General features: G+C 39.5%; 1 protein-coding gene across 2 annotated transcripts; it reads left to right on the top strand.

Moving 5' to 3' along the window:
• The first annotated feature begins 6,547 nt into the window (after nucleotides 1-6,547).
• On the top strand, nucleotides 6,548-11,122 carry LOC124148486 (cyclic AMP-dependent transcription factor ATF-3-like). Of its 2 annotated transcripts, none has more exons than XM_046519592.2 (4): nucleotides 6,548-6,632; nucleotides 7,535-7,857; nucleotides 8,612-8,719; nucleotides 9,348-11,122. In XM_046519592.2, exons 1-4 carry the CDS (start codon nucleotides 6,587-6,589, stop codon nucleotides 9,498-9,500), a joined length of 630 nt encoding a protein of 209 aa, XP_046375548.1. In that variant the 5' UTR covers nucleotides 6,548-6,586; the 3' UTR covers nucleotides 9,501-11,122. The 2 variants fall into 2 exon arrangements, with proteins under 2 accessions (XP_046375548.1, XP_046375549.1); XM_046519593.2 differs by lacking the exon at nucleotides 6,548-6,632 and adding an exon at nucleotides 6,652-6,773.
• The last annotated feature ends 1,666 nt before the right edge of the window (nucleotides 11,123-12,788 follow it).

Raw genomic sequence — 12,788 nt, 5'->3', positions numbered from 1 at the left:
TCAAACACTCCAGGAATGTGCCACAAGTGCAATAATTAGATTTAAGTTACAGTTTCTTTTTCAAAGAGTTTTATATACAGAGGAACCTGTTAATCCAGCTCCGGATTAACGAAGCTAGTCAAATATCATTTTGTTCATATCAAATTCATTTTCACTCATGTATTCGTAGATGCACACCATTCCTGCTTTTTTTATTCTATTTTTTTTCTAATTACAATCTACCTGACGGGGACAACCTTTATCCATATTGTCGTGTGAGCAGATTCTCAAGTAGAACTCAAGCCATTTACTGTCACCGCAGTGTATAAACCTTCTCATTTGTAGCATGTGCACATGTAACCGAGATTATAAGCCAGGCCAATTCATTGCTTGTTATGTGAGCCCGTGCCGTTTTAAAACTACAACATACGCTTTTGCTTCTCCTTGTTTGTATGTTTGTAAAAACTGAAAAGGGAAACCATCTCAAATCAGCGGAGACAACATTTTTCATATTTTTATTTTGCCTTAAAATATAAAATAATTTGGCCTGGCCTTGGTAGACTTTGTTAGGTCTTTGAACAGAATTTAGCAGATGTTGTTCATGACATAGATGCAGTTTTCCTTATTGATGTATACATGTAGTACTCAAAAGAAGTTAAGGAACACCACATTTGGAAGGCCGTGTTGGAGTACCCACAGGTTGACTATTGTCACATGAAAAATTTGGGTGTTCCTTTACTTCTTTTGAATAGTAAAAGTATAATCATCTATCCCGAAATGTTTTGCTATGCATAAAATTGACGCCCGTTTAGACTCTGTCAGGAGTGTTTAGCTGTAGTGTTCAATACAACCTCTAGATATCAATAGGGGCGGTCGGGTAGCCTAGTGGTTAAAGCGTTCGCTCGTCACGCCGAAGACCCGGGTTCGATTCCCGACATGGGCACAATGTGTGAAGCCCATTTCTGGTGTCCCCCGCCGTGATATTGCTGGAATATTGCTAAAAGCGGCGTAAAACCATACTCACTCACTCTAGATATCAATATGTATCTTCGCAATATTTTATGTAGTAGTCATGCTATATTATCCACTCTATTACATACCTGCTACTGTAATAAATACCCTGGACCCGTTTTCTACCACAGCCTCGAATTGGAATAAGACGTCACTTCCGTCATATGCAGTTTTGATTTTCAGCTTTTTTAGCGTCGAATTCGCTTCATTCAAAGCGGTCTCAATACGAAACTATGGTATGGTTTCAGGGTATTTATCATACTAGAATGGCATTAGGACTGGATAAACGAAGATGTGTTTCCCCTGACCTTGCTACTGTGTAAGATAGTAATCTGATCACCATTGTTCGCACCCTCGATTATCCAGTTTATTATGATATTTATCATAAAATGGAGATACCATACGCTGGATAATCGATTTTAACAAGCAACCATTTTACTGCCAGTTTAAAATGTCCGCTCATTCAGTTGGAGCGTGGGTTGACCTTAGATCGGGTTGATGAATGAAACACTTGACCTCGCCCTACCCCTGATCACCGCCACCCTGAGGGTAATCTCCTTTTTTACCTTACATTGCATGCGTTATGTGGAAAGGGTAAGATGTTATGTACAAGAGGGCGGGGTGTTTTGTACAAGAGGGCGAGATGTTATGTACAAGAGGGCATGTTATATGTACAGGAGTGTTCCAAGTTATTATGTACGAAGGGGGTGTTGTGTTCAAGACCGCGATATGTTATGTGCGAGAGGTTGTTACGTACGCCGGTGATCAGGGAAAATCGTAGGAAATCGTTTTCTTTCTTTTTTGTTGAGTCAGCATTTTTTCACATTAACCGTTTTTACCCATTGCTGTGCATGATTACGGGCTGGTCAAGGGTTAAGGTTTTGAAATAAGAGCCGGGCCTCCAATGACTCTAAGTCGTGCCTTCACTTCCGGTATCTCGTAGTTCAATTTATCCGAGATTTGAGAGCCGGCCTCCAATATGGCCCCGGGCTGAAAGTAAAGAAATATATTTTGGGTCCAGGCTCATAGTACAGAATATACGGTACCCTTTTTCATTGTTTTAGATGCACGGTGATATGTACAAGGTTCTCCAAAGTATTTCAGTCCATTCGCAAATAACATTGTATCACTTGATATCTTTCTTGTGTGGTGTGATGTGTGACCATTTGAAAGTGGTGTGAATCGTGCGATAGACATGGACAAACACTTGTCAGGCAAATGTGCCAATTATTTCAAACGCTCAAACCATTCCTGTATTTTCAATTTTGTTATTCTCCAAATTTTTAAACCAAAGCTTTAAATAATTTGTTCATCCCTTCTCATACACGTTGATAAATCGTTGATATCTTGACTGTTTGATTGTCACGTACAACCACATAAGACACCTTTTTTAGTTTTATTAGATTTTTAGTAAGTTTCATTTCATATTTTTCGACATAGAATGTCATGTGTTCATTTTCTTCTTCATCATTTATAATCCATCCTGTGTTTTTATAATACCGAAGTCAATTTCAACCTGCATGTGGAGTACATGCGTTAGTATTGCGTTATGTCCTTTTGTTGTTACAAATTCACGATCTGGGCCCATTGCCAAATATCTTCACCAGTATATATGAATAACAATAAACATGATTTGATTGAACTTGTTTTTGCTTTGCGCTGCTACATGCAGGGCCTGTTGTTACATAGTGTACGCGTAGATGTAGATGTCACTTGTTACTTTCATTTTGCTTGATGCTATGACACACTTTGTTTTGTTTGTTACTTTTATACCCCGGATGAGTGTTTGTTTGTGTATACATGTGTATACGGTTAATGACCTGTTTTCGCAGCATGGGGCCTGCAGTCAGATGTTTACGGTTGTTGTACAGAGAAGATGTTTTTTGTTCCATTGATGATGATTATGGCATTATATTTTTATATAAGCATGAGAATAAATGACTATTTGCAATTTGAATCTCTGTGTTTTGTCGTCACTGGAAAACGTACACCGCACTTACTGTTGGGAGTTAATTAATGCTCCTTTAGACCAAGTACGTCCATAGAACCTCGTTATTTGGGTACATTGTATCTGCATGCATAGAGCGTGTACGGCACTTGCTATGGTTTCCCAAACCGGAAGTGGTATCATTATATATAAATAAGCTATTATATGCTTATAGCTTTGTCATAAGTGTAGTTGAGGAGTATAACTAAGTGTGGGATCAAACATAAATCTAGAAGAACGTGAAAAAGAATTCAGAATGTCATCTTTCTGGTGGGGAAGTTTTGGGGCATTCAGGAAATGGTATAGGGGTGGGATTGCTTCCATTTTTCATGTAATGCAACCGTTTACTCCTCTGCGGTTCCTTAATCTGTCATACAGACTCAAATACAGCGCGTGCAATAGTCTAATATTGGCTCCTTCTTGTGTTTTATTAAGGTAATTTAATGTCTGTATTTCTGTAAAATATTTTCATTTCAGAGACAAAATATCAGTCAAGCGACGCATTGTGCATGAAGATCTAAGGACACCTCCATAGGCAGTCGTGTTCGGTGAAGCCAGAACGAATTTTGACCAATCTAGTGCATGGATGCATTGGTTTTTGAACCAATCAGATGTCTGCTTTCTAAAACACTTCGGTTTCGTTGCTTAACGGAAATTCAGAAACGACAGGATGTATTAAAACAATATAAAAGCATGATAGCTTTTAACATTCGGATTTCCTTGCTCAATCATACCAAGAAATACGCCTCGGCGCTGATTGGCTGATTAGAATGTTCACCTTCCGCGACCCCAAATGGGGAGGTCCTCAAACCTTCACACAGAGAGGTATCTTAGAATGAAAGATGTGATTGTAATTACATTGGTTACTTAATTCATACTATGGTTTGGAGAATAGTATCAGTGAGAAAATATATAATAAATAGAACGTTTGTCTTTTCTTGTCACATAACACGTTTATTTCCTCTCGTGACATAGTCAGTCGCGGCCATGTGACGTCATATCTCCTGTGACGTATACAGTACGTCAACAACGAGCTGCCGCCATATTGCGTGTAGGTACATACGTTATATTATATCAAATTAATAAGACTTAAAAATCAGGTCAGCGATTAACAAAATAATGTGTATTCATAAATTGGACCGAGCCCGAATTTTTGACGTAACCAGTGAACGTTTTATAAGTAGGCTATTCGAATACCTAAAAGTTTTTGTTCATAACAAATACGCTGTAGTATAACATCATGTACCACGCAATGACGTCATCATCAAACAAAAGATTAGCTCAGCTTCAGCCGAGATGAACCCACTCGATGAGGTCACCGTGAGGATTCTGGGTTGCAATAGGCTCAAGCAACCCTGGCTTGTGACATGGTTGTCTCGGGTATCACGAAGGTGTGGAACGTTGCTCGTAACATCAACCACTAGTTTGTCTGGTTATTTACGGGGATGTGGGGTGGACTAGTGGTTAAAGCGTTTACTCGTCATAGGTTCGAATGCCCACATGGGTACAATGTGTGAAGCCCATTTCTGGTGTCCCCCGACGTGATATTGCTTAAAAACCATACTCACTCACTTTGGTTATTTACAGACTGCTGTGGAGTATTGGTGAATGCGACGTTAAACAACAAACACGTGATGCGATAAAAAAAAATCAAGACAAGGCATTCGGTGAGAAGGTATGCATATACCCTGTGTGTATCCTATAACGCTGAATATTCATCGCCTCACTTACGTCATGAATGGAATGAAAGAGGATTAGCCACAGTGGTTATTTCCCTTCGTGGTACCGGGATACGCTGGTCGAAATTACAACAGTATCTGCTTTATTGTTTTACATTATAAACTTTGAGCCGATTCCAAGAGAGGAATAAGCTACGTAAGGGTTGGATTTGCATGTCATTGTTCCGAGTGGCGAGACGAAGGTAGAATTGCTCTCTTGGGTTTCACCAAATGGTAAACGTCTAAGACGTCCATCACTTCGGGCTTCCCCCCCCCCCCCCCCCCCCCCCCCCCACACACACACACACACACACACTAAGCTGACACAGACTAATGCCATATAACTTTATTAACATGAAGTCTTATGAGGACCAACGCAACATGAGTATATTGAGCATGTGTATCCGTCTTATAAAGTAGTCTCTCCACACAGCGCCCCCCCCAAAACACACACACACACACACACACACACACACACACTCCCACTCAGACACTCGTGACAGGTCGGACTGACGTTGTTTATTTGTTTGTTTGTTGTTTAACGCAGCACTCAGCAACATTCCAGCTATATGACGGCGGTCTGTAAGTAATCGAGTCTGGACCGAACAATCCAGTGACCGATATCATGAGCATCGATCCTAGCAATTGGATACGATGACATCCTAAACTAAGTCAGCGAGCCTGATCACCCGATCCCGTTAGTCGCCTCTTACGACAAGCATAGTCTCCTTTTACGGCAGAAATGGGTTGCTGAAGACCTATTCTACCCCGGATCTTCACGGGTCCGAACTGACGTACCCCAGGTAACTAGAAGAAGAAGATGGTTGACTGATGTACAGGGGCCACACCCACATCCACCAGATTAACACAGATAACACTGTAGGGGTTGTTTAACAAACAAATGGCACAAAATAGGTATACACACATATCCTGTTAATTTGAATTCAGTTGAATATTTCGATTTATATGCTATATGTTATATTTCGGAAATATGCTATTTAATGACATGATCGCGATTACTGGCCTGTTTATGTGTTTCTGTTTAAGTGTTCAATAAAATTATCAAGCAAAATGTTTCGATGTCGCCAAATGTGTGTACAGTAACCGACATCTTAAATACAGATTACCATGTAACGAAACTTTTTCTTCTGTACCAACGTGTATGGTTCTTCTAGAGATATAAATATTGGTTGATTGATAATATTCGATAGACGTTTAAGTTTTAATTGGAAATTTCAGCTTCGTTAAACTTCTCAGAAGCAGTAATACTTGTTCTATCCGCGAGGAGACGGAGCAGGCAATGGCGGTTAACCACGCCGCAGTTAGTGTGACACAACAGCCACAATACGCCCACGTTTACAACACTGGCCTGGATGTGTCCCTGTCATACACAATGGTATACCATTGATGAGAAATCTGACGACATATATGTGCATGTAGAAGAATCTAGATTGTTCAGTATCTTGTATGAAATAGGGGTGACGACTCAACAAATCCATGTTCAGTTACATTCATGCTATAGTGTATATGTATCACACGTTATCAATATTACCGATTTTTAAATAATAATTGATCAAATAATGTAATTCGTTGATTACAATGAAATATTCTATTTTTTACATTAAAATTAGCTCAGTTTATATCCCTGTGAAGAGAATTTTGTTGAGTGGAATGAATCAGCGTTGTATGGGCGGACATTTACGAGCATTTCCGTAAACTGCCGATATGTACTCGTTGAATTCCGTATTACATCCCATTGGTCGTGTTTGGACACGCTCGCTCCAGACGAACAAGTCTGGGCGCTTCCCTTTGACGTCACCGCAAGCCCCTATAAATACAGAGGCCTCTCGCAACTGCTTCATTCAGCCTTTCACACAACGACTGGCTAGTTATGAATCAGCTAGCCGGCCAACGTCGTCACAACACCACGCTTGCCGGTAAGTGCTGAGTCAGGCGACGGTGTGGTGCAATACCCCGGTGTTGAGAGAGATGAAGAACTTTGGAGCACATTTGGCTCGGAATTAACATTCAAAAAAGAAAACTGAAATAAACTGATAAAAAGATGTTAAAAAGAAAAAGTGAGGACCTTTCAAATTAACGAATACTTCAAATCTGAGATCATATCTATTTTATGGTCACTGTTCAAATATGATAACGTGTGTGAATAGTATGTGGATGTCGTGAACGATTGAAAAATCAGCTGAAAACATAAAAAGCATAAATTTAATTGAATATAACAGATTTAATATCAATATGTCGTCGTCAATATAATTATAAATCATAACTTTAAGTTGGTTTATTTAAGTTTAAAGATTAATTAATTGTTTTGATAAGCGTTCTGTATCTATCACTGCCTGGGACAGGTCAATCAGTCAGTTTTGATTTGATGTTGATTAATTAAAAAAATACCATCTGATAAAGAACGTAGGACTTCGTTCTGTTGTGAATTAACATCCGGGTGATGGAAGGGGGCGGGGGCTATTATAGGTCATACTTGTTTAAAAAACAACACAGCTAAACACTATATCGCTAACAGACTGTCAGTGGACATTGTCCATTTTGTCAGCGCAGCATGGTGTCTTAGATGTAACTGAACACACCAAAATAGTGTCCTCCCTTATATCCCGGTCCGCTAATGCGCAGATGTGAAATATTCCCGCGTGCTATTAATAGACTGGTATGACACCACCATGTGAAATCCACGTGGAGTTTCAAACGTCAATACAACGTACTTGGCATAAATACATTGTTCCTGCAACCTTTGTAACAGAACGTTAAACATTTTCAGTATAGAAAGACATGGTTGCAGACAAGTGATATAAAAATCGCTGTATTTCAGATATGACAAACTCGAGATCTATTATCATGGAGGACGGTGTTGATGAAACACTTATCAACAATCTACCTGTCATGGCTGTCGCTCCCATGCCACTGATACCCACCACGGTTGAAGCTATGTCTGAAGATGTCCAGTATTCCCCGGGTACTTGTCTCCCAGTGCTGGGGGACGAGAAAATGGTGGCTGCCACCCTCGCGGCCATCGAGACGGGGAGCATCACCCCGCTAGTCAAGGAGGAGCTGAAATGTGCCATCTTGAACCGGCGTTTCGTGGAGGGAAAGGAGGATATACAGGTCGAATTCACGGTGCCGGAGAAGAAAGTGGTAAGTACCTGGAACTAGCATGTGATCACGTGGGTTGTTGTTATTTACTGTATATACCCACTGGTTGTTTATTTAGTGTATTATGTCACAGGACCATGCAACTAAAAATAATAACAAACAATATAAACTCGCAGGCGAGACCGAAGCGGTAGGTCTTCAGAAACCCATGTTTGTCGTAAAAGGCGAAACGGGATCGGGTGGTCAGACTCGCTGACTTGGTTGATGCATGTCATCGTATCCCAGTTGCGTAGATCGATGCTCATGATGTCAATCACTGGTTTGTCTGGTCCAGACTCGATTGTGTACAGACCGCCGTCATACGGCTGGAATATAACTAAGAGCGGCGTTAAACAACATTAAAACCAAACAAATCATTTTACAATATTTGAAAATACCTACAAGCTACCTGGTTACGGGAATGCTTTGATGCCTGTTTATCGCGCGATGTGTTGTGATTCTATCTCTTTTTTGTATTCATAAAAGATGCATTAAACTATGTAAAATTTACTAAAACAATGCATATTCATCAGTTGAAACCGCTGTTATATCATAAATTTGAATTGTCATATATAATCCCATATTACAGAGCCTGACTGGTTTGTTTTAATACTACTCATCCTTATTATTTACATATACACACACGTTATCAGCATGGTGTGTTATGGAAAGAATATTTGTTTTCATATTACATTCTGAAGGTTATTCGTGTACTGATACCTGATCGATCGTTGACCAAAAGTTAACTATTTTGCAGTTGACTGAAGAGGAGGAAGAGCGAGCTACAGTTCGCAGGGAGCAGAACAGAATGGCGGCCCGACGTTTCAGAAAGAAGCAGAAAGACACGGCTGAAGTTCTTCTCAAGGTATAGCTTGCATGTCTTTAATTTTCATGATTGCCGTGTAATTGATGTGTAAAAGTTAGAGATGGTTAACTCCAAATCGAGTCGAATATATGTCGTGTTAGCCGTATTTCGAGACAAGCGGACTAACGATGTTGCACTATAATATCGATGAGGATTCTACAGAGTGTAAAGTTCTAGTCTGAAACTATATTTCAAAACAGTGTTCCAGTTAAGGAGGTTTCAATTCGAGTCGAAAATATGTCGTGTTAACCGTATTTCGAGACAAGCGGACTAACGATGTTACACTATAATATCGATGAGGATTCTACAGAGTGTAAAGTTCTAGTCTGAAACTATATTTCAAAACAGTATTTTGTGGATTGACTCCATCTGCAACAAGCTGTGGTGATCATATGACACATAATTAAAATAATAATTATCATTTCCTGGTAGGTGTTTCATTACTCATTGTCATGAGATACATAATCAATATTCGAAATTTATAACAATATACATATTTGGAAATGATGTCAGCCACAAATTAGACATGAATAGAATTATTGTCACGTGTTAGTCATATTTCCATTGTTCAGTGTGTCAAATAAATAGGTTTATATTTTTCTTTAATATCATATTTCAATGTTTACAGAAAACTCAGCGTCTGGAATCCTCCAACACCAAGATGCGCTCCGAGCTACAGCGACTGCAGCAAGAGAGAGACCGACTGAAAGAGATACTCACAGATCATCTGCTCGTCTGCCCTCTTCCAGAAACGTCTTTCCACGTCACAATACAACCATGACGCTACTGCTACAAGGAAATTGTTCACAGAAAATCCTAAAAAAAATCGGAAACCCCAAAACCGAAAAAAAACTTTCTTCGTATGAAGACCAGAAGTACCTAAAGCTGACACGTCATGACATCCACGTGTCATGGTGACCTGGAAGCACGTGCTGGGTCACCGTGACATAAGGGAAAAGATGCGTCATCGGATTCAGTACAGAGAGGCAGCAGGTATTCTAGAAGAGTCACCTCCATGACAATATACCAGAACATATTAATGAAACTTGCAACTGTGTACATGTGACATCGACATCAGTGATTCATCAACCATACTGTATTCGACATTCCACATGCTGTTGTGTTTTGAGCCACCTCTAATGTTAGATTGTTGGGACTCTAAGTCTTGGCGGAACTTCCGGTCAGTGCCATGCTTCCTGGTATGGTAGATCTTACTATGACATGTCCGGAACGTAGATTTTGTATAGATATCTCCTGGCAAACCTGCCACAAAGTACTATGAATAAATTGAGCATGATGTCATGTACATATCAATATGTTTGTATATTTCTGCTAAGACCTGTACACAATCAGTCACACATAATTGACTTCCATCGACCGGAGTCCAACTTTCATACTTCTGTCTATACATAGCATCAACTTAGAGATGGACTCTTGTGGACCAAGCATGTTAGAATTGTGTGGTCGAGTTTGGAAATGACGATACAAACAACACTTTTTCTGTGTTTGATTATCTCTGGCAATTAGCAACTTTCATATACCTCTGAACTTATACAATACTGACATTTTCATTTACGAAGAACTTGATATGGCGCAGGCGTCTTAACAGGTTGAATGGATCTTTTACTGTAGAGATTATGTCTTTCAATGTTTGTAGTTAGTATGGCCACGTCGTTCTTTACTTAATTTCAAATACTCGGAGATGTATCTTCTCGATCTGTGATACTGATTTATACTGGTTGTTTTAATCAGAATTTATACTTTTGTCTTGCACACGTATTCGCTATTCTCGTGTAGCCAGGATATCGTGATGGGTATTCCAACTTTACTATTTTTCTACACTACATGTGTATTCTAAATTACTCAATATTTGTACTGAAAGTGTACGGACTTTAAACCCCATTTATTTGCAATAATACACAAGGCGGTCTCATGACACTTTAAACGCCCACGTGCAGAACTTGGAGAAACTGAAATTGTATTACCGTTATGAACACGCTGATTGTTCTCGTTTCACGTGTACTGAAGTGTCGTGTACGTTCGGAACACACCGTCGTGTTACTCGGTCACTCGGTCTCGGTGTGTTGTCAGCCATGGCTATCGTCGTTTGTTATGTGGTTACCTGCATATGGCTGTGGAATGTTAGCGTCACAGGTGGCGAATATCATAAAAGATAAAAGTACAGGTTTTTATAATATTTTATACACGAACTATGCATGCAAATTCGTCTTAAAAATGAAACGTTTTGTATTTTATGTGCAGGTCGTGTAACTTACTGACGCTACAATCGTTGTTTCGAGGGAATATTTTAGATACGGTGCTTGTTACTGTTGTATTTATGACAGATATTGATTTTCTATTTTTATGTCTTTATATTTATGAAATAAAAAACATTTGTTATAATTTACGTTTGAGAATTAATGAAATGAAGATGTCATAACCGGCTGTTCCTTGCTTAAGCAAGATTTCAGGACAGGTCATTTGCTAGGCTAATTGACATCCAAAACATATGCCCCAGAGATATTTTTTCACATGTAGTGAAGAAAAAGAAGAAAGTCTTATCTAAAGTTGATAAAAACTGGCATGGATAAGCTCTGACTGCATGTTTACATGTTTATTGAAGTGCTATACAGATCATGTGATCGCTACATTATTGTTCCATACCAAGTTGAAGTGTTTCATATATCCCACAAGAAAGTTTTCTGAGAATTAAATTCTCCAATGCCACGCATGTACAGCTGTCAACATTTCACGCGGGAAAATGACAAAATCGTTCAGACTTTGAAAACAGCAAATGTCATGAAAAAACCTTACTTGACCTTCGTAAGACCTTTTACTTGTTTGGCCTAAAAAATGTTTGGACCAAACATTGATGTTAGTGGTAGGAAGAAAAATTAGAATAATTTTCAAAACACGCTTGTAGGTCATATCATCACGAAAGTGCGATTCGAAAAAATAATTTGCTGGTTTTTGTTGTTGTTGTAAGAATAAAGATTTGTATACGCATTAATCACCATTTCTTGCGAACAGCGGTGATACAATCTCGTGGATTTTGCTTATTTCACCTAAAAAAGTCTTTCTTTTTTCCCCCTAATTAATGTTTTGGGTCGATCGGTATCGTCATGTGACTAAAATGTAAGGCCTAACTGAACTTTGGAGACAAGCATCAGAAGAACAAATAGTCAGTTTGTTGTGGCCTTACTGCTGGCGTAAACAATGCAAGGCGTGTCACTGTACCCAGCGCTCAGTGATTGACGGTGTGTTGGGGCCTCTGCATAGCTGTGTACATATGCCGTGGTGTTAACCCCATTTGCGTAGATCGATGCTCATGATATCAATCACTGGATTGTCTTGTCCAGACTCGGATATTTACAGACCGCCGTCATATAGCCGGAATATTGCTGAGTGTGACGTTAAACAACAAACAAACAGCAAGCGTGGTGTGACACGTTTAAACCACCACTCTTGACAGATGTAAACTTATAGTTGCCAGGACTTAACATTGCACAGCCCAATACATGCGTGAATCACTATATGTATAGTAGCCTGCTCTTGTACAGAGAAGGGCGGTCGGGTAGTCTAGTGGTTTAAGCATACGCTCGTCACACCGAATCCCCAGGTTCGATTCCCCACATGGGTACAGTGTGTGAAGTACATTTCTGGTGTCCCCCGCGGTGATATTGTTGGTATATTGCTAACCCAAATCACTCACTCTTGTAAAGTGAATTACTGCATTGTTTACTTTATTCTTTTCTACTCACATTGTGCGAATATCTCATTCATTTTATAGCGAAATGCTGGTTTAAGCTATGACTGCATCTTGTAATGTTATCCTGGATGTGAACCTGGTTTGTAGAGTACAACCCTTCCTCGCGCAGTGTAACCTGAGATGGTCAAGTGCAGTATACACTTATTTCCATGTCCACTTGGGGTCTTTTTGCATGTTAAACAAACGTTCATTATAAGGTGTTATTTCTTACCATTTTTTATACGAGCATGATTGTGCATTACAAGTGCTATAATATGACCGAACAGCTTTATACCTGTAAAAGCTTTAGTGTTTTCATGT

This window comes from Haliotis rufescens, unplaced genomic scaffold (assembly GCF_023055435.1).
Source record: "Haliotis rufescens isolate VD_foot unplaced genomic scaffold, xgHalRufe1.0.p SCAF_3, whole genome shotgun sequence".
NCBI lineage: Eukaryota > Metazoa > Mollusca > Gastropoda > Lepetellida > Haliotidae > Haliotis > Haliotis rufescens.
Note: the sequence above shows the minus strand (reverse complement) of the source record. Positions and strands in the feature narration are given on the sequence as shown.

Coding starts and splice junctions, on each gene's coding strand:
- LOC124148486 (XM_046519592.2), top strand. CDS start 6,587: ATGAATCAGCTAGCCGGCCAACGTCGTCACAACACCACGCTTGCCG. Junction 6,633..7,534: donor TCACAACACCACGCTTGCCG/GTAAGTGCTGAG, acceptor GCTGTATTTCAG/ATATGACAAACTCGAGATCT. Junction 8,720..9,347: donor CGGCTGAAGTTCTTCTCAAG/GTATAGCTTGCA, acceptor CAATGTTTACAG/AAAACTCAGCGTCTGGAATC.